Source organism: Pleuronectes platessa, chromosome 2, assembly GCF_947347685.1.
Source record: "Pleuronectes platessa chromosome 2, fPlePla1.1, whole genome shotgun sequence".
NCBI lineage: Eukaryota > Metazoa > Chordata > Actinopteri > Pleuronectiformes > Pleuronectidae > Pleuronectes > Pleuronectes platessa.
In genome coordinates, this window is record NC_070627.1 from 4,016,213 (window position 1) to 4,041,634 (window position 25,422).

The 25,422-nt window shown below is 43.3% G+C and overlaps 1 protein-coding gene across 3 annotated transcripts; it reads left to right on the forward strand.

The window, feature by feature from the left end:
* The first annotated feature begins 888 nt into the window (after positions 1-888).
* arhgef3 (Rho guanine nucleotide exchange factor (GEF) 3) lies at positions 889-24,905 on the forward strand. 3 transcript variants are annotated; one of them, XM_053444176.1, is made up of 12 exons: positions 889-1,101; positions 6,299-6,363; positions 11,809-11,871; positions 18,537-18,644; positions 19,185-19,463; positions 19,729-19,791; positions 19,884-19,980; positions 20,101-20,177; positions 20,283-20,540; positions 21,193-21,363; positions 21,553-21,742; positions 22,491-24,905. In XM_053444176.1, the coding sequence occupies exons 1-12, from the start codon at positions 1,080-1,082 to the stop codon at positions 23,180-23,182; spliced, it is 2,085 nt and encodes a 694-aa protein (XP_053300151.1). In that variant the 5' UTR covers positions 889-1,079; the 3' UTR covers positions 23,183-24,905. The 3 variants fall into 3 exon arrangements, with proteins under 3 accessions (XP_053300151.1, XP_053300167.1, XP_053300157.1); XM_053444192.1 differs by lacking the exons at positions 889-1,101; positions 6,299-6,363 and adding an exon at positions 7,096-7,612; XM_053444182.1 differs by lacking the exons at positions 889-1,101; positions 6,299-6,363; positions 11,809-11,871 and adding an exon at positions 15,521-16,210.
* The last annotated feature ends 517 nt before the right edge of the window (positions 24,906-25,422 follow it).

The following is a 25,422-nucleotide window of genomic DNA, read 5'->3' on the forward strand; positions in this document are numbered from 1 at the left end:
GGAACCCTTGACACTTGACCATGGCTTCAATTGTTGGATATTTTCATTTTCAGTTAATTCACTAATTAGATGATGTTTGATTGGTCAGCTTGTAGTGGAACAATCAAACTTATTAAATACAGTTTTTTAACATGTTCAATGATTTCTCAGAATATAACTCGTGGAACTTCAAGGCTGATTTTCAGGAGTGTGTGAAATTTGATGCAGATTCAAATAAAAGAATGGATTTCGTGTTTTACTGGGAGGTCTGCTGGGCCTTGTTGAGCTCAGAGTGTCCTTCTAGTTTAAATAATTAAACCAAGAAAAATACCAGTTTGCTTATTGGTTTCAATACTCTGATGACATTTTTTTTAATGTCATCTTCTCCTATGTCTTCTCTTTTGCCTACAACACTTTCAATCTGTGTTAATGGATTATGGTACAATACACCTCCTGGTTACATTTAAAGCATTTTCCATTTCTGTACACAGGAGTACGACTGATTGAATAATATGTGTTTCTGGGATATTGCATCACTGTTAAAATTATAGTTGTATGCGTCTTGATGTCGTTTAACATGTGTTTGTGGTAGTTGTGTGTCTCTGTGTTGATTTTGCATCTTTTTCAAGTATCCTGGCAGTAGTTTTGTATGTTTTTCTACTCATTGTGCAACATTTTGTGTCTTTTGCAGCCATGTATGTATTTGAAAAGGTTTTTCTTACATCTCCTTCTAGTCTTTTTCATCTCTCTAAACTGGTTTTGTGTGTGTTTGTGGAAACCTCAGTAATCCATCCATAGGAGGTGATTTTGAAAACCAGATGTGACCGTGGCTCTTATTCTGAAGGCTCGCCTGGAAAACAGGTGTGTAGTTGTGTGTGTAACTTGACGTTGAGGACTCAGTGTTTCTCAGTCTGTCGTTCAGCTGAGCCGAGACCGGAACTTACACTTTTATCACAGCAGAGAAGTTTGTCCTCCGGAGCAGAGACAGACAGCAGCTGGACCCAGTCTGTCGGTTGGTCTGTCGGTTTGTTTGCTGGTTTGAATCCGGTGCCCGTGGGCCCGTTGTGGCGGCAGCAGCTGCAGACAGATGCGGGCAGGTGATGGATGTCAGCGGGGTCAAAGGTGAGAGACACTTTCTATTTTCTACCAAGAAAGAAAGAAAGAAAGAAAGAAAGATGGTGAATGGAGGTTTTTCCGTTTGAGTAAGAGAAGAGGAATGTGAAGAGATAGAAAGTGTGTGTGTGTGTGTGTGTGTGTGTGTGTGTGTGTGTGTGTGTGTGTGTGTGTGTGTGTGTGTGTGTGTGTGTGTGTGTGTGTGTGCGCGTGTGCGTGCGTTTAAAAACTATGTAGAAAAGTTTCAGTCTGGTGACTATGAATGATCTGTGGTAGCTGACACATTGTGCAGTGTACGAGAGAGAGAGAGAGAGAGAGAGAGAAGGGTTTCTTATTGCAGCTCATTGAGTCACAAGTTTGTCTGAGAGTGAGTTTAAACAAACACACACACACACACACACACACACACACAACACATTCCTGTACTTGTACTGTATCTTAGTGAGGACTCTCTCTAACCAGAACCTGAAATTAAATAATTAATAACTAAACCTAAAACCATGTTAACCATCAAACAGGCGTTAGGAGCGACCGACATGTCCTCACTTCATAAGGTGTATGCTCAAGTACACACACACACACACACACATACACACACACTCACACTCACACACACACACACACACACACACAGGCTTTTGTAAACAGTTTGTCATCACAGCAGCTCAGTGTGAAAAGAGGATGCTAACGGAAGAAGTACTCGGAAAAATACCCAAAGTCCTTGATCTAGATCTGGACTCTGGTTCATTTAACCTCCAGAAGCATCAAGTGAACTTATCTGAATCTTTCTCTGAGCGGAGAAGCTTCTGCTGAAGGAAACGTTTCAACCTGTTTTTACATTTATTTGACATCATTTGTTCCATGTCCCATTCGCGAACATGGAGGAGGCAGGATTTATTACCTATACTGCAGCCAACCACTAGGGGATGATCAAGATGAGTGGGGATACCTGCAGACAGTGACAGGAGGAGAGAGAGAAACCAGGAAACCACTTTACATGAACATGTGTGTAGGGGAAATGAGACAGATGTAGAGAAAGGGGAGGAGACAGGAGCTCAATGCATCATGGGAGTGTCGCTCTGCAGCAGCAGCAGCGTTAAAGACACTTTAACAATCACAACCTCATCTGGTGGTCTGTTAAATTCACAAAGAGCTAAATAAATGTCTAGTTTTCAAATCAAAGAAGAAGCTGCTGATGGTGTCAGTTGAGGATCGGAGGAGGAATGTTGTTCTGCTGCCGACGCACAATGAAGTGATTTCTGTTCTGCTGCTTTGTTCCGACACTAATCGTTACGTTTCCGCTGACAGTATGTCGCCCTGCAGGTTCCACCACTGTGTGTGTGTGTATCTGTGTGTGTGTGTGTGTGTGTGTGTGTGTGTGTGTGTGTGTGTGTGTTTGTGTGTGTGTGAGAGAGTGTGTTGTGATTAACAGCTTAAATCAGGTCAGATGTGTCCCACAGCCCAGACACAGTCAAAGTTCTGCTCTGCTTTGCTTCTGTGCTTTGAACGTTTCACACGTATGTGACACAATAAAAGCACTAAAATAAAAAAGGTCAAGAGGTCAGAGGTCAAAGAGAACGACCCTCAGCTCAACGTAAGAACAAAGAGAGAGAGAGAAAGAAAAGAGTTAACAGACTCAATTAACCAAAGTGTTTCCTAAAGTTAGCAAAAAGAAACTAACACTAATTTAATAATTCATAATCTTGGAAGTTAATTTATTTAAATTCACTGAATAAAGGGGGAACAACATGTTATAATATAACAGGGTCTTGATGAGGGAAGAATCTGTCTGATATTATGAAAATGAATGAAAACTGATGAGAGTGACAGGATCATATGTTTGTATATAAACTGGGTCAGTAGCTAATGATTATTGGGATCATTGATTATTGGGACTATTATGATCAAGTAATTGATTATTTGTTTAGTCTTTTATTATGTCAGGAAATGTAATAAAAAAAAGAAGCTGAAACTTGAAATCATTTGTCTGGGCTTCTTCACTTGAAAAATGTTAATTCAATGTTAATAATTAAGATTAAATAATATTGAATTAGTAATTAAAATTAGATAAACTAATTGATGAATCAACCAGAGATAAACATGAACTGATAAATGCCTTTAAAAAGAACTTTAGAATACATTTTTACTCTTTAACATTAATGCATTTTTAGTTCTTGTATTTGAATAAATGTGGGTTCTGAAAGTCTAAATCAGATCAGGCTTCACAAACTCACATTTTCAATTCAAAAGATAATCTTGAATGTGTATGGTTTTGAACAGTAAAGTTTAAAGTAAGTTTATCGCAGCAGGTTCAGGTCTGAGTTGAGGTTTGCTGGTCCGAGATCAGCTGGTCAGCGTTTCCTCGGCTGTTTCCTGAGCTGTGTCCTCACACCAGCAGGAAATGGTTCCATCCCACCTGTTTGTTTTATTCTACATCTGAATCATAGAAAAAGTCTCATAATCCTAAATAATTAAGTTTGAAAGTTCATCGTTGAAACAGCACTTCACAAAATAATCAACACATGAACATAAAATACAGTAAACTATCTGTGTGTGTGTGTGTGCGTGTGTGTGTGTGTGTGTGTGTGGAGAGAGAGAGAGAGAGACAGATTGAAAACAGATGGGGGGGGTTTGATGTTTGATTCAGCCGAAGAAATAGAGAGAAAGACCAAGAGAGAGAAAATTGTGACCCTGCAGCAAAACACACCTCTGATCTGGATTATACGAGTGTGTGTGTGTGTGTGTGTGTGTGTGTGTGTCTGTGTGTGTGCGTGTGTGCGTGTGTGTGTGTGTGTGTGTGTGTGTGTGTGTGTGTGTGTCTGTGTCCAGGGTGGGATGATTTGTGCTTTTGGAAAAAAACATTGCAACTCCCAGGAATGAATGAGTCACACTTAAAGACATGCATATTTAAGCTTGTATGATACACACACACACACACACACAAACACACACACACACACACACACACACACAGAGAGGAGGCTGTAGAGCTCTGGTCAGTTTGTAGGTTTCAGGTTTCTTGATAAAATCTTGTTCATCATCATCAGACTTGATCTGAATCCAGGATTATTATGTGTCTCAGGTTCTTTTACTCTGCTGCACTGGAAGCACGGAGGACGTCTCTCAGTGGAACTCTGAGAGACGTCCTCAGTGCCTCCAGTGAGGACGTCTCTCAGTGGAACTCTTAGAGACATCCTCACAGAGACGTGTGTCTGCCTCCAGTGAGGACGTCTCTCAGTAGAACTCTGAGAGACGTCCACAGTGCTCTCAGTGAGGACGTCTCTCAGTAGAACTCTTAGCTCCCCCCTGAGATTCTTCACCGAATCCGTCTTGTTGGTTTGGACATCGTTCTAAAACCGTTGAAGACAAATATGAACTTGATGAATCCACATGATCTCAGCTGCACTGATGTTAGTTACAGGTTTGCAGCTCTGTTTGTGACTTCCATTAAAAACCACATTTACATGAACAAGATCTGGATTTTGATTTTGATCTCAACCAAATGTCACACACCAGTAGATTTCCAGTCCCTGATATGCGTGCGTGCAAAGTATTCCCCCAAGAAATCATCAGATATGTTGAGAGACGCCCTTTTTCACAATGTTAAAGAAAGTGGAAAACAAACCCTGGATCCGGACCCTGATCCAGATCTGCACCAAACTTGGATGGGTTCTCTCCTGACCCGTGTTACATCCGACCCCCAAGTTTTATTCTAAATCATCTTGTGGTTTTTCTGTAATCGTGCAATCAAGCAACTGTCAAACGGACAGGAGTGAAAACATAAAGTCTTTGGCGGAGGAAACGACCTCTGACCTTACACCATGTGGTCAGGGGGCCGCAGAGGTCGTGAAGACTTTGTGCCTGTTTGGTCGTTTCCTGCCTTAGACTCAAACCTCCACGTGTCACGGTGGGAGAGGGGGTGCAGCGACGACTTATCATCATTAGCATTAGTTTTATTACTGCAAAGTTTTGGGCTCTGTTTGGCAAATTACACATTTTGTTGATCTTTTAAGGGGGAAAACGATGCAGACATTTTTTCATGCATTTATACTTTCTATTTTAATCACACAACAATTGAACAGTGGTCTCAAAGTCTCAAGCAGCTTCTGAGTCGTCAACCTGCTGCTCACAGCTGCAAATACATGAGCACTTATGTAACTTTGTAAACGCCCAGTTCAACATTAATCAATGATACAAAAACATTAAACGTAATTTCTGAGGTTTGTTTGGATGCGTCAGGCCTCGTGCTGTCGCCTCTCCTCTGTGAGGATGATGCTGTTCGGTGTTGACTCCAGTCGTCTGCAGCTGCTGAGCTGATCTGAGATCTGTCCTCCGTGGGATGTCGGTTTGAAACCCTGACACGTGTCGACTGTTGTTCAGCTGAGGTTCTGCTTCAGACGCTGGCCGGCGGTGATGTCACCTCCTGGCCACTGCTCACTGGGCGTGTGAGGTTCCTGCGATGGTTGAATCATCGTTTTTAAAAACAATGAGACACTGAAGTGGAAAATATAAATCTGCCTCATCAGATGAAACGTGACAAGACTGTGACCTGACTCCCAGAGAGCATTGCTGTAAGAAACAACCAATCAGAGAGTCGGATGATGTTGGGATGAATTAGAATCAGAATCAGAAAGTATTTATTTCTCTGGTTATTGGTGCATACAATGAACATAGAAACATAAAAACACAATAAATACAACACACATAAGAAAGCAATAAAAAGAAACAATATATATTTACTCACTATTTACATCTTATTTAGTCACTTTTTCTAATATTTATACTAATTAACATTTATTTAGACATAAACATATCTAAATAAAAATATATAAAAGATATAAAAAGTGAAGTAAAAAGTGAAATGCAAAATGCAAAACAGTGAACAGTGTCAGTGTCAGAAGCTGTGCAAAAACTGTGCAAAAACATTTCTTTAGTCTGTTTATTGCCTTTTTTTATTTTTAAGAATGGTTAAAATTATTAATAGATTCAAATAAGTTAATAGATCCTTCAGAATCAGATTCAAGTTTATTGTCACTTCCATGTTTCACACTCAGCGTAGATAAACTCACTCAAATGCTAATAATAAAAATAATAGAAAAACTCAGTTTGTGGTTTAGATGCACTGACGGACAGACAGCACCAGGGGGAGCTCTGTTCCAACTCAACCCTAAACCCATGTGTTCTAAGTATTCTTGTCTCCCACCAGGTCGACGCGTCAGACGGAAACTTCCTCCCTGTCTCTTCTCTCCTGACGGCTGGTCCCTCAGAGGGGTAAGAACACAGATCATGTGAAATGTGTCTTTGTGTTCACTGCACACGTCTGAATCCACCAAAGGTCCAAACACAAGGACACTGAAATCAAAAAGTCTGAACACAACGTCCCTCAAAAGGACAGAATCTTGTCAGAGGACGAGGAGTCCTGCAGGAGGTGGTGTCCTCCTCACATGAAGATTGAGGATTGAATGAAGAGAGCGAGGGGACAGAACATTTCTCTTCCACACCTCAGTCACACACCTCAGCAGCACAACGTGGGGTTCAGCCTCTTGCCTGAGGACACTTCAGAACGCCTAATGGGGAAGACTGGGATCGAATCGCTGACCTTCTGGGGCTAGTGGACGACCCGCTCTACCTCCTGAGCCACAGCCGCTCAAGCTCTTTGATAAAACTGTGCAAGGGAAGCGAGGAGAACTGGAGCTGTTTTAAAAAAAAAAACGTGTTCACAACAAATATGGATTTAATTGAGTTTTGTTTTCATCATCTATCAATAATCAATAATCAGAGTGTGGAGATAAAACTATTAATCATGTCATATTAACACTGACGCTTCAAAATCAACCTCCACTGAGATTTATTATCAACCACAGTTTATGTTGTTTGTGTCAAAGTCTCTGTCGCCGGTGTCTCCGTGTCTCCTGTAGCTCCTAATTATAGACGCCTGTTCCCCCCCCCATCACTTCCTGTTTGTCCAATAGGAACGGACTGGACACACACTCACACACACTCAAACACACACACACATATTGTGAATGGTTCCTGTTCCGGAGGGTCTGCTCCTCCACTCAGACTGTGACCTGATGAGTCGGAGGAGCAGAAGGACGAGGGAGAAAGGCGGCCGACCGAGGAGGTTAGAAAAACAGCAGGAGAGAGAGAGTGAGGAGCAGAAAGAGCACTGGAGGAGATAAAGAGAAAGAGAACGAGGAGAAAGCAATGTGACTGTGCAGGAGGAGAGAGAAGTCAGGACTCCACAGGAGGAGGAGAGAAGTCAGGACTCCACAGGAGGAGGAGAGAAGTCAGGACTCCACAGTAGGAGGAGGAGAGAAGAGATCGCAGATGTTGACGTTCACGTGAGGAGGAGAAACTCAAGCAGAGCTGATGTGACTTTGGGGTAAAAACAAACGAGGAGATCTGGAGAAGGAGGAGCAGCAGATGTTTGCAGAGAGAGATTCATTAGCACCTGAAGTGGGATTGAGAAGCACATCTGGTCCTGATGATGGGCTGCTGCCTCTTTGTTCACTACCGGGTGAGTTTCAGTCTGTGTCCCAGTCAGAGTGAAGGTTCTGGAGGTTCTGGAGGTTCTGAAGGTTCTTAAGGTTCTGAGGGTTCTGAGGGTTCTGAGAGGTCTGAGGGTTCTGAGGGTTCTGAAGGTTGATTCCACACAGAGATGAGAAGTCTTTGTCTCGTTTGTTGTTTCATATATACGATTAGTAACTGTTTAAGTCCAGAGTCCGATTTCCAGTCTCAGTCAAACTGTGTCAGACGAAGGGAAAGTGTTTATTTTGTTATAATGATGTTAATGAACAGTTGTCACACATGGAACCATGATGCACATCTGTATGTTTATGACAGATATGGATTTGTGGGGGCCGATATTACAGAGTTTTAAAAAAATCTGAAAACTACTAGTATATATATATAAATATTGAAAAAATTTGCAATTATTCCTAAGGCTTACTTTTTACGATGCTAATCGGTTCAGTGGCTGCTTCGCACTTCCTGTGTCAGTTTGGATTTGACCAGTAGGGGCAGTAACTTCTAGTATCGCTATGTTTTTATATTTACAGAAAGTAAATCTGGTGTAAACGTGACTCGGGTTCTACCAACACGACCAACATGAGCGAACCCGACCTGACAAATTATCAAAACACACCTGAAATCCCCGTCAGATATTGACTCTGATTATCATGTGAACAACAAAACAACAACAAAAAACAGACAAAACAACAGTTCAGGGATAAGTGAAGAGTCAGTAGGACACCGTGAGTCCATCGCTTGAGATTCTAAACTAACAACTTGATATAAAGATGCTCAACGTGAGTCCAGCTCCACTCAGACTGGGGAAGGAGCTCTGTGGATTTCCCAGTTGCCCCAGTCGTCCTCACACAGAGGGTCATTAAGAGAACAGACCTTATATGGACGTGAGGAGCAGACTCCTCCTCTTCCTCTGCGCTGGTTTCTATAGCGACGGTGTGTTAAAGGTAAAGTCTGCCAGGTTGTGTAACGTCCGGGCAACAACAACATCTCAACACAATACTGAACAAACAGCCGACTTCCTGCTATTGTTCCACTGCGCCAAGCTGATCTCAACATCCTCCTCCTCCTCCTCTGCTCCTCCTCCTCTTGTCCTCCTCTCCTCCTCCTCTCCTCCACCTCTCCCACTCTCCTCCTCTTCTCCTCTATCCTTCCTTCCTCTTTCACCTCTCGTCTCCTCGCTCCTCTCCTCACCTTTCCTCTCCTCTCGTCTAATCCATCTGACTGCACTCATCTCCTCTCTTTCTCTCCCCCTCTTTGGCTCCTCTCTTGTCCTTCCACCCTCACTCACCACCTCTCCATGTCCTCCTCTCTTCCTCCTCTCCTCCATCTCTCCCACTCTCCTCCTCTTCTCCTCTATCCTTCCTTCCTCTTTCACCTCTCGTCTCCTCGCTCCTCTCCTCACCTTTCCTCTCCTCTCGTCTAATCCATCTGACTGCACTCATCTCCTCTCCTTCTCTCCCCCTCTTTGGCTCCTCTCTTGTCCTCCCACCCTCACTCACCACCTCTCCTTGTCCTCCTCTCTTCCTCCTCTCCTCCACCTCTCCCACTCTCCTCCTCTTCTCCTCTATCCTTCCTTCCTCTTTCACCTCTCGTCTCCTCGCTCCTCTCCTCACCTTTCTTCTCCTCTCGTCTAATCCATCTGACTGCACTCATCTCCTCTCCTTCTCTCCCCCTTTTGTTTTCTGACTTTCCTTTTACTCTTCCCCTCTTCTTGTCTCCTCTATTTTACCTCCTTTCCGTTTTTCACCACCTCTCCATTCTCCATTATTCCTCCTTTTCCTTGTTTCCTCTCATTCACTCCTCTCTCCCATCTCCTGTTTTTTACATTCTATTTCCCCCTCTCCTTTCTCCTCTTGTTCACCCTCGCCTCTCATCCTTCCATCTCCCCTCCTCCTTTTCTTCCTCCTTATTGCCATGTGTCCTCCTCTACTTTCCCCTTCTCACCTCTCTTCTCTCTTACTCCCCCCCCCCCCCCCATCTCTTTTCTCCTCCTCTTATCGATTTTACTCCCCTTTTCTTTATTCTTCCTCGCCTCCTTCTTTCCTCACTTCTCCACTCGTCTCCTCTTCGGTCCTCCTCCTCTCACCCTTTTTCTTCCTCCCTCTTTTCTGACTTTTTCCTCTTTCTCTCCCCCTCTCTTTCTCCCCTCCTCTCCCACTCTCCTCCTCTTCTCCTCTATCCTTCCTTCCTCTTTCACCTCTCGTCTCCTTGCTCCTCTCCTCACCTTTCTTCTCCTCTCGTCTAATCCATCTGACTGCACTCATCTCCTCTCCTTCTCTCCCCCTTTTCTTTTCTGACTTTCCTTTTACTTTTCCCCTCTTCTTGTCTTCTCTATTTTTCCTCCTTCCGTTTCCTCTCATTCATCCCTCTCTCCCATCGCTTGTTTTTTACATTATTTTTCCCGCTCTCCTCTCTCCTCTTTTTCACCCTCGTCTCTCATCCTTCCATCTTCCCTCCTCCTTTTCTTCCTCCTCTCCTTTCCCCTCCTCACCTTTCTTCTCTCTTACTCCCCCCGCCTCTTTTCTCCTCCTCTTATCCATTTTACTCCCCTTTTCTTTATTCTTCCTCGCCTCCTTCTTTCCTCACTTCTCCACTCGTCTCCTCTTCGGTCCTCCTCCTCTCACCCTTTTTCTTCCTCCCTTTTTTCTGACTTTTTCCTCTTTCTCTCCCCCTCTCTTTCTCCCCTCCTCTCCCACTCTCCTCCTCTTCTCCTCTATCCTTCCTTCCTCTTTCACCTCTCGTCTCCTTGCTCCTCTCCTCACCTTTCTTCTCCTCTCGTCTAATCCATCTGACTGCACTCATCTCCTCTCCTTCTCTCCCCCTTTTCTTTTCTGACTTTCCTTTTACTTTTCCCCTCTTCTTGTCTTCTCTATTTTTCCTCCTTCCGTTTCCTCTCATTCACTCCTCTCTCCCATCTCCTGTTTTTTACATTCTTTTTCCCCCTCTCCTCTCTCCTCTTTTTCACCCTCGCCTCTCATCCTTCCATCTCCCCTCCTCCTTTTCTTCCTCCTTCTTTCCATGTGTCCTCCTCTACTTTCCCCTCCTCACCTGTCTTCTCTCTTACTCCCCCCCATCTCTTTTCTCCTCCTCTTATCGATTTTACTCCCCTTTTCTTTATTCTTCATCGCCTCCTTCTTTCCTCACTTCTCCACTCGTCTCCTCTTCGGTCCTCCTCCTCTCCCCCCTATTCTTCCTCCCTCTTTTCTGACTTTTCCTCTTTCTCTCCCCCTCTCTTCGTCCCCTCCTCTCCCACTCTCCTCCTCTTCTCCTCTATCCTACCTTCCTCTTTCACCTCTCGTCTCCTCGCTCCTCTCCTCACCTTTCCTCTCCTCTCGTCTAATCCATCTGACTGCACTCATCTCCTCTCCTTCTCTCGCCCTTTTGTTTTCTGACTTTCCTTTTACTTCTACCCTCTTCTTGTCTTCTCTATTTTTCCTCCTTCCGTTTCCTCTCATTCATCCCTCTCTCCCATCGCTTGTTTTTTACATTATTTTTCCCGCTCTCCTCTCCCCTCTTTTTCACCCTCGTCTCTCATCCTTCCATCTTCCCTCCTCCTTTTCTTCCTCCTTCTTTCCATGTGTCCTCCTCTACTTTCCCCTCCTCACCTGTCTTCTCTCTTACCCCCCCCCCCCCCCCCCCGCCTCTTTTCTCCTCCTCTTATCCATTTTAATCCCCTCTTCTTTATTCTTCCTCGCCTCCTTCTTTCCTCACTTCTCCACTCGTCTCCTCTTCGGTCCTCCTCCTCTCGCCCTTTTTCTTCCTTCCCTCTTTTCTGACTTTCCTCTTACTCTCCCCCTCTTTGGCTCCTCTCTTGTCCTCCCACCCTCACTCACCACCTCTCCATGTCCTCCCCTCATCCTCCCTTTCTTCTCTTGTTCTCCTTGTCCTTGTGTCCTGAGCTCTTTGTCCTCGCCGACCTTCTCCATCGGACTTCCTGTTGTCGTCATCATGGCAGCATAACTTTTGTTCATTGTCACCTTCAACTAAGGTGGGCTTTATGAGCTATACTGCAGCCAGCCACTAGGGGGAGACCTAGACACACTTTGGCCTCACGCTTTGGAACCCATCATCTCATCCATCTTTAAATACAATCTGTGGTTTATCACCTTTCACGTTATGTTTGAGTGTTTTGTTTACCAGTAAAAACATAATTTAATCTATATACGCTGTGTTTGTGTGTTGCAGAAGAAGAGGAAGCAGGCGAGCAGAGATGCAGACTCCCTCAGTCTCTGCAGTCTGGACATCAATGTAAGTTCAGCTCCTCTAAACTCACTTCTCTTCACTGTGGACTAGTGTTGGAATGTCTAAGGAAAGCTTTAATGATATGAGGACATGTTGGACTTTACTTTAACGAGGAGAAATATTATGGTTGTAGAATGTTGACGCTTTAGAAAATGACCCAAAAATGTAAAAACCAAAAAAGTGACTTCACAGCTGCAGTTTGGTGTTTGTGTTTGTCGTCATCTAAAGTTGAACTTCTGTCGGTTTTCACATACAATTTTAAACAATAAGGAAAAACTTTTAAAATATGAAGAGTTTGGTGGATTCGTTACAGCAGCAGCTCTTCTGGTCCAGGAAGCAGAGGATCATGGGTAATATCCTGAGATGGACAGACTTAGTTTTTTCTCCACATTAAAAACACTTCATCAATTAAGACAAGAAGCCGGACAGAATAAATCCCCACATGTGGCTGCAGAGGGCGCTGCTGCTCAGTAAATGCTTCAATGTGTTGCTTTTAAACTAATGCAACCTTGAAACAAAAAATTTTACTCATGTATTAACAATAACGTGGCTCTTTTATTCTTTGTGTAGTAATTTTGAGTCTCTCTGCTGTTGTTTTGCATCTTTTTGTTGTTATAGTTGTTTGACTTCATGATTAGAAACTATGTTCACTCTGCTTAACGTCTCTTCTTCTTTTCAATTTGTGTCTCTCTGTAGTTGTTGGATTGTTTTGTGTCTCCCTGTTAATGTTGTGTATTCGGGTCACTCTTTGTGTATCTTTGTCGTTGTTTTGAGTGTCTGTGGTTGTGTCTCTTTGTTGTCACTTAAGTCACCCTGGGCCTGTTTAAAGTTGCTTAGCTTAATTTAACTTATTTCAGAGTTATAATGTTTAGAGAAATGTTGATTCATCTATATAATAATCTTGTAGAATGCTCGTTGATTGATTAAATGGACTCTATTTAATAGATTATAAATCTGTGGTGGTCGGTCATATTTATATATAGGAATAGAAACATGAGGGCGTCTGACTGTGGACCCTCGGGGGGGCTTCACTGTATTGTTAGCTCCCTGGCAGCAGCCCGTTCCTTCCTGGGCATTTCCCTCTCTGCTCCCTCTAACACAGGATGTCCCGCCTGCTCAGTGGCTGCAGTGCGACAAACAGACCCAAACAAACCGTCAGTTCGATGCTGGTACGAACCAACGCTGCCAGATAACCAAGCAGAAATGAATTACACTCTATTGTTTGTCCACTGCTCCTCCCTGCGGCTTCTTGAGTCACAGACTGTCACATTGTACTCCCACTGATAAAACAGGACCTGGAGAACGCTCTGTCTCTTTTAAGGTCAAAGGTTAAGATAAGGGTTTATATTTATCTCCCATCAAATGTTCATTTATCCTGAATATATTTTCCTGGTCCATTGTTATTTTGTACAAATCCGCAAAATATTCAGTTTAAAAATCAATCAAACAGAGAGAAGCAGCAGAACCTGCTCATATAAGAGAAGACGAACAATGTTGGACTTTTATCAAAATTATAAATCAACTATCAAAGTAGTTTTTTGAATAATTAATCACTTGTCATCATTGTTGCTCCGCATGTTAAACAGATGTTTAGTCCTGTCGTCCTTTATTCACTTCAGAGGTTTGTGTTTGGCTCCAGAGTCGTTATTGACTTTTTTTTTTACTTGTTAATTAAAATCTGCTGAAGCCCTCAGGGTCACATGGTTGATTAACAGCTATCGATCTGGTTCAGTGAACCAAGCAGTGGGAAGACACTTTTGTTTGGAAGCAAACAGGAGTAAGAGATGGTTCCTCTGGTAGTTTTCAAGTAATATGAGTTGGTACTTTGTGAAAGAACCAGTTTTCTGTATTTTTGATATTCGTGGCTTTATATCAGGTTGTTTAGTTTTGTCCACTCAAGTTTTAAACATCTAAACTTTTAATCTTGAAACATTTAGCTTGATACAGAACACTCTTTTATGTCAGTGAAGGATTTTTGATGAAAATGCGGCCTCTGTAGTTTGACTTTAAGAAGATGGGCAGTGTTTGGTCTTTCTAGGTTTCAATTATTTTAAAGGTTTTCGGACATTTAAGCACAAGGCAATTTATCTATCATATTTTTATTCTGTCTCTTCACCAGTAATAAAGAACAAAACCCAACTCTTCCATTAGCAACCGTACTTCTTTGTTGAATTCAAATACCAGTCAGTTTCTCTGTGTCAGTAGAAACAGCTGATCCCGGTGGATGACTCCCGCTCTGTGTTCTTATATCAGGGCGTCCTCAGCTCTTCCATTTACAGACAATGGATCTGAATCAGAGGGCTGAGCCGTGGTCAGTGGTGTCGTGAGCTCTTTTTCATGTGAAGGCACAAATCAACGTCGATGCTCTGACTCAACTTTCACTGGAACCCATCGGGAAATGTTTCTAAGAATAACACAATGGGCTTTTTTTCATGTCAGACATTTAGACCTTTCAGGTTTAGATAATTAATGAATTGGATTTAGCTGTTTCTGTTCCTGGTAATGTGCATGCTGCTCGACTGTCATTACATCTACATGAATATACATATTTTCATTTACAGTCGTTCTCTGCTGACTTACTTTAACCGTTACCATGACCATGCAGAATTATGGCTGCAACTAATTAATTATATGATCAATTAATACGACGATTCTTTTCTAGATTAATCCGGTTGTTTATTAAACGTGAGCGAATGGTGAAAAATGTATTTCCTAGAGTATAGGGAGACACTTTTCTAAGTTTTGTGTTGTGCGGCCATTTATCCAAAATCCAAAACTAAGATAGCAGAACATGAATTTGGTTCCTTTGGCTACAGATTCTTAAACGTGAGGATTTGAAGTTTTACTTTGTTTAATATCTTTGTTGACTGGACTGTTGGTTAGAAAAAAAAGTCACCATTAAATATCACACCTCAGTAAATTGTGTTTTTTCACCACTGATGGACATTTTTAAGACCCGACAATTAATTTCATTATCATTATTAAACACTCACACGTTAGTTCTAGTCTAACAGCTTTTGCTTCAGCTCTATAATAATAACATCTCCAAGTTCTGCCTGAACCAGGAAACACGTTTAAACCCTAGAATGTGGGAAATGTTCACGTCCCGACACAGTGGGTCTGTGTTCACATGTTTGTTTCTCCAACTCAAACCCATTGACTGGAACACGAGCTGTGAAACCAGGACTGTGTCTGCCTGCAGGCTCCTCTTCCTCGGACTGGGATCGTTACAGCTCAGATTGGTATCGACTGATGATCCACTGATCAGTGAAGTCTCACAGGACAGCTATTATGAGCTTTACTCAAGTATAGACACAACATTTATTTACACTTGTTTACTCTTATTTGGTGTTTTGCTCCGTTTCTGCATTGTATAGCTGGGTGCAGAGCTATCGTCCGTAAAGTTTTTACCATCCAAGCAAACTGTCTGACCTCATAGTTTCCATTTGCGTACATGCTCACATCGCAGTTCTCTCTCTCATGTGGGAGAGCGAGCTTCCAACAATGCAATGGACCAATGGGATCAATAATATCAATCTTATTCTTTGTGCAAAAGCACTATGATCACTGACAGAGGAAAGAGGTGGCCCACAAAACAATTCATGAAAATGTGGGTGGGGCGGGGGAGGAAGTACAGCGAGTGAGGCAGAGAACAAGTGAGTCAGAGACAGAGAGGAGAGGAGAGGATAAGCATCTCTGAGAGTGAGAGAGCTTCGAAAGAGAGAGAGAGGGAGGAGGGGGATAACCATCTCTGAGAGAGAGAGAGAGCTTCAACAGGCGTTTAAAACAGTTGCCAGCAGACGAACAGAACATCCAGACGTTCTGAAGCTTTTACCTTCTTCTGCCCTCGGCCTTAAAGATCCTGAGGAGCCGTGTGAAGCTCTGCTCTTCATGAACCCTGCTGCTGCTGAGCTGGATCTGGATCTCCTGCCCCTGTCGGTCCTTTGACTGCATCAGGTGCACTTGAACTTTACGAACTGGATCCAGACGAGCAACTGGTTCCAAACTTGTAGAACAAAACAATTGTTGTTGGAAACTCTACTGGTACCAAGTTCTCTCTGGGTTCTGGGCTGGTACCAGCAGCTTTTTGGATACTTACAGCACTGAAGACTAAAGTGGAAGCTCTTTCAGACCTTGTTGGGAAACTTTACTGGTGGTAAAACCTCCTCATCTGAGCCACTCGACCAGTTTAAATTTTTTCGGATTCCGGATCCCAGTGCTGGGTTGTGTTTTGAGCAGTATGGTGGCGGGTCAGAGCCCCATCTGCCTGCTGCTTCAGAGGATTAGGTCAGGATGTCCTGTAGAGTTCAGCAGAGGGAACAGTGACATGGGGAAACAGGTGGAGGTAAGACAGAGGAACTGCACTTCAGAGTTTTCATGTGATCTGATCAAATGTGCCTCATTTCCTTTAGAGTGAATCTCAGCTCCTGCATAATTAGTTTCTTCAATCAACACAATCTTTATTAATGCATCACAGTTACTGTTCATTCTGTTCACACAGCAAATCCATGCTTATTCGTCAGTTTATGTGATTTGACAAGGCAAGTTTATTTGTGTCGCACGTTTGTACAATTCAAAGATCTTTGCATAAAATATTTATAAAAGCAACACAAGACAAAATAAATTAGATACATAGAGAATAAGAAATAAATGAATAATATATGAAATACTAGAGTGGTGGTAACAGACTTTTATCACCATATTGCATATAGGCACATATTCAATTTAGATTAAGTTTGTGCAAACTGTTTACATCGAAGATCAAAATATTCATCTGCTAACTGAAAAAAGATCACCCACCTAAAAATACTTATTTAATTTGAATTTACATAATCCAAATTATTATCCAGATTTGCACCAAATCTCATCCATTCATATAAATAAGTTAAATTAATTTCATTCAGATCTGTTAAGACCATTATTACTGGAGAAATTTAATCTCCAAATCATCTGATCTCCTAATGAAAGAAGGGAAAGACATTTTCTGATGGATTCTTCCCTGACTTGTATCTAATGCTGCTATTAACAGGTAATGGCAGTTGACTGTGATCAGTTGACATGTTTTTCAAATTTCTTTTCAAATAACATGATTATCATGTTAAAGATTCGAGTTCAAAGGTAGAACGTGACAGAGTTTTCTGCTGTGAACCTGCTGTGGTTAGAAACCAGTCGACTGCACTGAATTGATCTCTGTCAGATTGAATCAACTGAAACACCATCACCCACAGGAACTCATTACCACAGGTTCAATGGAAACTTCACACGTGCAGAGCAAATAATCTCCTGATGTTTTATCCTCGCTCAACCTCAAAGTTTTATAAAACAACACGTCCATCTTTGATAAATACATCATCTGCTTGTTCAGAGGAAAACATCAGAACTCCATCATCAGCAGGTTTACACACTGACAGTCGGTCTCATCCCAGAGAAGAGACTTTCATCTTTTAGTTGGAAACTGAGGACGAACGTTTCACTTTGTCTTTGAGCGATTGAGGACAAAGGAAAAGAAAAGTCTGTCTTTTATTTTGATGAACTGGTTCCTGAGTTTGTGCAAACTTCCTTGCTCCTGTATTCCAGTAGGTCAGCTGACTGTGGGCTGCAGGGCACACACACAACAAAAAACACACACACACACACACACACACACACATTGATTTATTATAGGTCTGTAATCAGCCTGGTGGCATTTTCTACACACAAACAAACCCTGATATTGTGGAGGCATGATGTGTGTGTGTGTGTGTGTGTGTGTGTGTGTGTGTGTGTGTGTGTGTGTGTGTGTGTGTGTGTGTGTGTGTGTGTGTGTGTGTGTGTGTGTGTGTGTGTGTGTGTGTGTGTGTGTGTGTGTGTGTGTGTGTGTTTGTGTGTGTGTGTCATACTATTGTGAACATACAGTATATCATCAACTCAGAGTCAGCTTTCCGCAAAGTACTTGAACTTCTAGTCACAGACACAAACACAGACACAGACACACACACACACACACACACACACACACAAACACACACACACACACACAACCTTGTTAATCATTTCCCTTACGGAAAGTCCATGAACAACAGCTTTGATAACCAGTAAATTGTGTGATTTCATTTTATTTCTCTTGCTGCAACTTCTCAGTTTCATTTCACTTTAAACTGACTTGGTGTGTGTCTGTGATTTCCAGTTTCAGTGATTTTTTTTTATTTATTTTTTTTTTATTGAAGCTTTGTCCTTTAACGTCATTTTGTTTGCACAGGTTTGTTTATTGATGAAAATCATCATGATATGAAGAATTTTATGGAATTCTCTTGTGTCTAGATATTACATTTTTCCCATTCCATTCCATTTTAATAGTGCACTTGTAAGTGTACTATTAGTAACAGTTGTTGCCTGTTTTGATGTTCAGAAGCTGCCAGTGGCTGCAGGCTGCTGCGAGAATAGATGGAGCAGAAGTTATTCCTTTGTTTATATTATGGACAGTTCAAGTCTTTATGTCCACGACTGTCTGCCCCAGTGTCTCTCTGGATAGTAACAACATTCAGATCCTCATGAGCCTGGAGGTGTGACAGTCCTCTGAGTTGGACGTGGACTTGTTGTCCTGACCTCAGTCCTCTTGTGGACTCTGGATCAGGAGACTCTTGTCTTCATGTGATAAGCTGAAGATGAATAAACTCTGTTCTCTGCCACAGGAGCCCAGCACCAAGCGCAGTAAGCCTGTCTCCAGGGGGACGTCTCTGGCCAACCTGCTGCCGCCCGTCAAGACGGCTCCGCTCAAGAGGATCAGTGAGACGCTGCAGGTGAACCCCCCCCCCCCTCCTTTGTTTTGTATTGTCGATAATTCAATTAGTTAAGATAAGTTGAACTTTATTGATGCCAGGTCGGGTAAAGTCACCAGTTGCAGCAACAGAGGAAGACAAGAGAACACGTGAAATTATAAAATAAAAATAAATGAAAAATTTAATTTAATAATTCAAGCGGTGCTGGAAAAATAAGTAATATTTAAAAAATATCCTCAATATCACTGAAGCTGCTGCTGTGAGGACTCTCGGCTATACTCTGGCTCCCCCTACAGGCGGGGGGGGGGGGCTAATTCACTGTATATAAACGACCTGGGGCTGCTTTAATGGTTCAATCTCTAACAGGTGAGTTACCTGGTGGACCTATGCACCGGGTTATAGATGGAGGAGTCCTCCACCGACTCCAGATGTTGAACCTGAGACAACAGTGAAAAATAAAGAAATAAATGTAGTAGATATTATTTTACAGTGTGTGTTATAATGTGTCTCCATTAGATCGAGATGAAAACAGTGTTTTAAAACTCCTCTGTGTCTCTGCAGCGCTCCATCAGCTTTCGTAATGACAGTCGGACAGAGAGAGCTGCTCCTCCTCCTCCTCCTCCACCTCCTCCTCCCTCCTCCTCCTCCTCCTCCACGATGAAGACGCGTGTCATCTCGGCGTCGCTCTCCGTCCCCTCCTCCTCTGTCACTGCCACCCGGGGTCCCACGGCAGCAGCCCCAGCCGCCAAGCGCCGGGACAGCAAACTGTGGAGCGAGACGTTCGATGTCCGACTGGGGGCCACACAACCGCTGAGCCCAAAGGAGATCAAACGACAGGAGGTGAGAGACACGATGCTGCAGCTCTGGATGTGTTGTTGTTGTTGTTTTTTGTTAATCATACATTTTTCTGTGCACACAAAGCAACAATTGCAGAACTTTAAAAATAAATTACCCTCATGATTTACTCTGGATAAAGAAAACTAAATACAAAAACAATATTTGATTCTAATCCAGAAGTGGGTGAAAATGAACACGATCAGGTATCTTCATTCTCTCTCTCTCTCTCTCTCTCTCTCTCTCTCTCTCTCTCTCTCTCCCCCTGCAGGCTATATTTGAGTTGGCTCAGGGCGAGCAAGACCTGGTGGAGGATCTAAAATTGGCAAAGAAGGTAAATAAAAGATCAGAACTTTCTCCTTCATTTCTCCTAAGACTCTGGTATTTTCTGAGTGTTCTCATGAGTGTGTTCCTTGGTCACTGCAGGCTTACCGTGACCCGATGCTGAAGCTGTCCATCATGACCGAGCAGGAGCTGAACCAGATCTTTGGCACCTTGGATTCGCTGATACCGCTGCACGAAGGTACCACGCAGCTTCTCATGGAAACGATCCACTAGAGTGGGGTCATCTCTGAATGCCACCAAATAAAACATTCATTATTATTCATTGTTTTTTTCTTATTTTATAATTACAAATCCTCAGCTCTGCTCAGTTGCCTCAGAGATGCCAGGAAACCCGACGGCTCCACAGAACACGTGGGACACATCCTGACTGACTGGGTGAGTGAGTGTTTCTCTTCATTCAGCTCATCTGTCCTGGTGATGTCCATCTTCCCTCGTGTCCTGCTCGTCACTCAGCAGGTGTCTGTCTCTGTGTCCCTGCAGCTGCCCTGTCTGTCCTCCTACACCCCGTACTGCAGTAACCAGGTGAAGGCCAAGGCCTTGCTGGACCAGAAGAAGCAGGACCGGCGGGTGCAGGACTTCCTGCAGCGCTGCCTCCAGTCGCCCTTCAGTAGGAAGCTGGACCTGTGGAACTTCCTGGACATTCCCCGCAGCCGGGTGATGAAATACCCACTGCTGCTGAGGGAGATCCTGAAGCACACCCCCCACGACCACCCGGACCAGCAGCACCTGGAGGAGGCGGTGAGGGAAACAACACAACACATTTAGACCACATGTATTTATATAGTGTGTTTCTAGTCTTGATACAAGTTCATTGCCATTCACCCGGATTCACACACACATGCAGACTATGGGCAGCACTGTGGGCACAGCTGTCAGGGGCAATTCCAGTTGGACCTTCTGGTTTCTGTATATAAAAAAGGACGACCCACTCTACCCCCTGAGCCACAGCCACAGGCCCTTGTACAAACTGTGGATAGAAGAGAATAGAATACAGACACAGAGTGATTATTGACAACATGAAACAACAACAGTCAATCAGATGCACAGTATCACACAAATCAAGTCACTTTGTGGAGTTAAGAGTTATTTGTAGTTGCCAGACTCTATAGCGCCTCCCAGAGCTCAAACTGGCTGAAGGAGTTCTGGGAGCTTTGTGTCAGGACTCTCCTCGCTCTCCTCTCAGTTCAGAGTTTGGTCTTTGGGGGTTTGACGTCAATTTTGCCAGAGACAAGACGCTGGAGAGTTTGCTCCTGGTTCTGCAGCTTGAGTGGCAGCACCGAATTAGAACATTCAACAAGAGGCTAAACTCAACCGACCGCGTTCATTAAATGAAGAGAAAACACATGAAATGAAACATGTGGATGTGAGATGGTGTCTGTGTGCTCCTCAGATGCTGATGGTCCAGAGCGTGGTGGCCGACATCAACAGGCGGACGGGGGAGTCGGAGTGTCAGTCCTTCAAAGACCGTCTGTTGTACGCGGAGGTCGGACAGAGGAGCGAGCTCATCGACCGGTCCAGGACCCTCAGCTGCCACGGAGAACTGAAGAACAACAGAGGACTCGTCAGTATATATATATATAAATATTATATCCATACATCATCTTCTCCTCCTCTTCTGTATGCAACACATTCCTCAATTTAAACCCGTTGTTTATAAAGTCTCTTCATCCACATCCAAACTTTTTAAATGTAATTTGTGGAAAAGGAAACCATCTTGACCTCTCCTCTCTTTCTCTCTGTCTGTCTCCAGAAGCTTCACGTCTTTCTGTTCCAGGACGTCCTGGTCATCACCAGGTCCGTCTCGCTGAACGACCACCCGGTCAGCTACCAGCTCTGCCGCCAGCCAATCCCCATCCGGCAGCTGGACCTGGAGGACCTATCGGACGGAGAAATGAGAGTGGGCGGGTCCATCAGAGGGGCCTTCAGCAACAACGAGCGCAGTGAGTACTTCACAAATACGACAAATACACAAACTCACCGTCCAATTAGATTCACTAGTTTTGTTTATGAGGCTGAGTGGGAATAATCCTGCAGGTTAGGTGGAAAATATTGAGATTTGAAATAATGAAATTCCCAGACTGGAGTTGCCGTTGAGTCTTTATAATAATAAGCTCTGCAGAGTTTACACAACAAGCACGGGTGGTAAAATGGAACAACTGGCCGCAAGTTAAAAAAAAGCCAGAACTACAAAGAGGTGCTTCATAAAACGTAATATGCAAAAAGACTAATATGCAAATCCTCCTCTGTGTCTATCTGTTGTGTCAAACTCCCTGTTTGTCAAGGTCACAGCAGGGAGACACCTGGGCAGTGGAATTTCCCCTTACAATATGAAACCAGAGAGTTCTGAACACAGATTAATGTTTTAATCTTTACCGGCACATGTAGATGGAACCAGTCGATATGCTTTGACCAGGTGTCCACTGAAGTTTGGCCTTGTACCGATTATATTAGTAGTAACTTATAACTTCAGGTAACTTTTAACCAGAGTAATCAGATTTTATTTTCAGATTTATTTATATTTAGCAAATTAAAAAGACAGGAGCTGTACAATCATACAAAATAATACCAAAGATTTATTTGATCTTATTCACAAACAAACCAGAATCCCTCACAAGTTTATTTAACACTTTTCAACAGTTGTCTCAATTCTTTGGTAACAAACAACTCGTGTCACTCTCCTCTTTACAGCAAAGAACTTCTTCCGGGTTTCATACCGGGCCGGAGGTCAGCTTCAGAGCCACAGCTTCCAGGCCAGCGACGCCTTCAACAAGCAGCAGTGGATCAACTGCATCAGGCAGGCCAAGGAGGCTGCGGCGCTGACCGGAGACCAGCCACCACAGATGGCACCGTGTCCGGAGATGGGACTGGGGGGACAGATTGGGTCACTTGGTGGGACAGCGCTGAGTTTGCGAGGGGATTCAGGGAATGAGGAAGAAAAGGGGATGTGGGGGCAGGCGGGGCTGGGTTTGGAGGGTAAAGAGGAGGGGGCAGGTTTGTCTCAGGAAACAATGACGGGTAAGGAGATGGAGACGGGTTTGGCTGTGGACGGTGGGACAGGGTTCGAGTTAGAGGGAGAAACAGGGGTGAGGAGTGACCCGAGGCTGAGGACAGGTGAGACAGGGACAGGTGAGATGGAGACAGGGCAGGGTCTCTGTGATGAGCCGGGGGCCAGAGCAGACTGGAAGATAGACGGAGGAAGAGGAGGAGAAGGAGCGACTGTCAGCGTTGATGTTCCCACCTTCCTCCTCTCCCCTGCTCCTCCGACTGAAGAGGAGGAGGATGTGATGGTCGGGGAGCGGAGGGACCCTCAGGAGGAGGAGGAGGTCTGCATGGAAAGCAGCGAGGTGGACTCCATGGAGGAGCTGTCCCTCAGGTGCTGATAGGAGGACCAGACAGAAGAAGGACGGGAACAGCAGCCAATCAGACACAGGACTTGATAATGAGATCAAAGACAACAATCAAACAAAGTTGTTACGACGCGTTTACCACACGGAGCCTGCTGTATCCTGACTGCTGGGAACCATAGGAACCACTAACTCTGGACCACTGGGCCCATGTTGGGATGATTTAATGGGAAGCAGACGGTGCCCCAGTCATCCCAGTGAAAGTTGTTCCTTAAGCACATGCTGCAAAAACATTGCTCAGGCTTCCTCAGGTTGTTCGCTGTAACTTCCCTCAGACTCCACACACACACACACACACACACACACACACACACACACACACACACACACACACACACACACACACACACACACACAACACGAAGAATAAAAGACATTTACTAGAGACTTGAATGTTCATTGGACTGATTTGCTCGAATGCTGAATATGAAAAAGTATAAAACTGGAATGTTTGTGATGCTCAGAAAATGAATTAATGGTTTCAAGGATGCGTATGCTGGGGGGGGGGGGGGGGCTGGTGGCCTTCACATGACCTGCAGTTCCAACTGTGGCAAGAGAAATCCCAGATTGTTCAAGGGTCGACCTTTAGTCACTGCTGCGGTTTCCCACGTCTCTGGCACCATGTTAGAGGATGTTCAGAGGGGGAGAGCGGTTAGCCCGGTGGCCTCCCACTGAAAAGGTTTGAATCCTGCTTCTCCCTGTGTGTGCTCCCAAACTCCAGACACATGCAGAGTCATTACGTTGACTGTGTGAATGTGACAGAGACCTGGTTGTTGTTGACAGACTGTGATTGTGAACTCCGCCTCTTGCCCAACGTCAGCTTTGATTGGCTCCAGCTCCCACCTGCAACCCTCATGAAGATAAGCTGTATATATAATGGAAGGAAGATATTATTTTATTATTATATATAAAAAGTTGACTGTGTGAGTGATTTTAGCGACAATACGGCTCACCACTAACTTCCCATCTGTGTTTTTTAAGTTATCAAAAACCTCTATCGTCAACTTTGAGGATTTATTTAAAAATTAATGTAGGGACGGTTAAGAATTAGATTATTTTATGTTTTCTGTGTTTCTAAAACTCCTGTAAATGTCCGTAAATGGTCTACTTGTTCAATCATCACTGGATTTTCAGTTTTCACCATCTATCATTAGTTTTTTCCACAATGTTCTGTGATCCTCCTGCAGTTTGTTTTTGTTTTTTATAGAATTCAGAGAAGTCCTGGGGGAGGAGCCTTTTGTGCTTGTACAGTATTTAGTGTATGTAAAGATAGTATATAAAGTTTGTCTATATGTGAATGTAGGAACAAAGCCAAGCATGTCTGTTTGTTATATATATATATATATATGTGCTTAGTCATGACATGTTCAATTTGAATTATAATGTCCGGACAATCACTTTGACATTATGTCAGGATGAGGATGAGGATGAGGATGAGGATAATGATGAGGATGAGGATGAGAATGAGGATCAGGATAATGATGGCAGTGATGAGTCCACCAGACAATGACCAATATTCAGAAGCAGGTTATTTGCACATCTCAGACGGGATTTAAACTTGTGCACACTGTCAGTTTTTTTTTCTTTCTGTTTTATTCTGTATTCTGTAAAAAGTTAACAATGTTACATTTAGCTGACGTATCAGCTACTGTTTGGATTGTCACAAAACCAAAGCATCAAATAAACCATTTCAAAAGAAGCCTGTCACTGATTGAATGGTGTTGGAGATAAAAAGTCTAGTACTGGGCCAGAAACTAAGACGAGGCTTCTTATCCAACACGTAATCTATTGTTACTGGAGTCTTCAATTGTCGGTCAAAATAATTCACTGGCGAAGGTCAAAGTTCAGTGCAGTAAAGATTATTCTTTTACAAGTAATAAACCTGAACTGGAGACTGAGCTTCAAACCTTCTACTTATATGCTTACGTCCCCGTCTCTACTGTTGCCAGTTCAACCAATCAGGAGGTGGCTTTCCCCGCCTCCTTTCTAAACCAAAACGTTTGATTTGTTGGCCAATAAATTACTGTTTTTTTAATTGGCAATTAAATCACAAAAATCAATTAGAAAATCTATATATATAATTATATTATATATTATATTATATATATAAATAAACCATAGATTATATAAATGTTAACCCTAATTTCTAATTTAAAACTATGTTAAAGTTATATTATAATTCAAGTTTATACTATATTATAAAACTTTATATTACA

Excerpts from the sequence above, each read along its gene's own strand:
- arhgef3 (XM_053444176.1), top strand. The coding sequence starts at position 1,080 with ATGGATGTCAGCGGGGTCAAAG. Across the intron at positions 20,541-21,192 it reads AGCAGCACCTGGAGGAGGCG|ATGCTGATGGTCCAGAGCGT; the intron begins GTGAGGGAAACA and ends TGTGCTCCTCAG. Across the intron at positions 21,743-22,490 it reads CTTCAGCAACAACGAGCGCA|CAAAGAACTTCTTCCGGGTT; the intron begins GTGAGTACTTCA and ends TCCTCTTTACAG.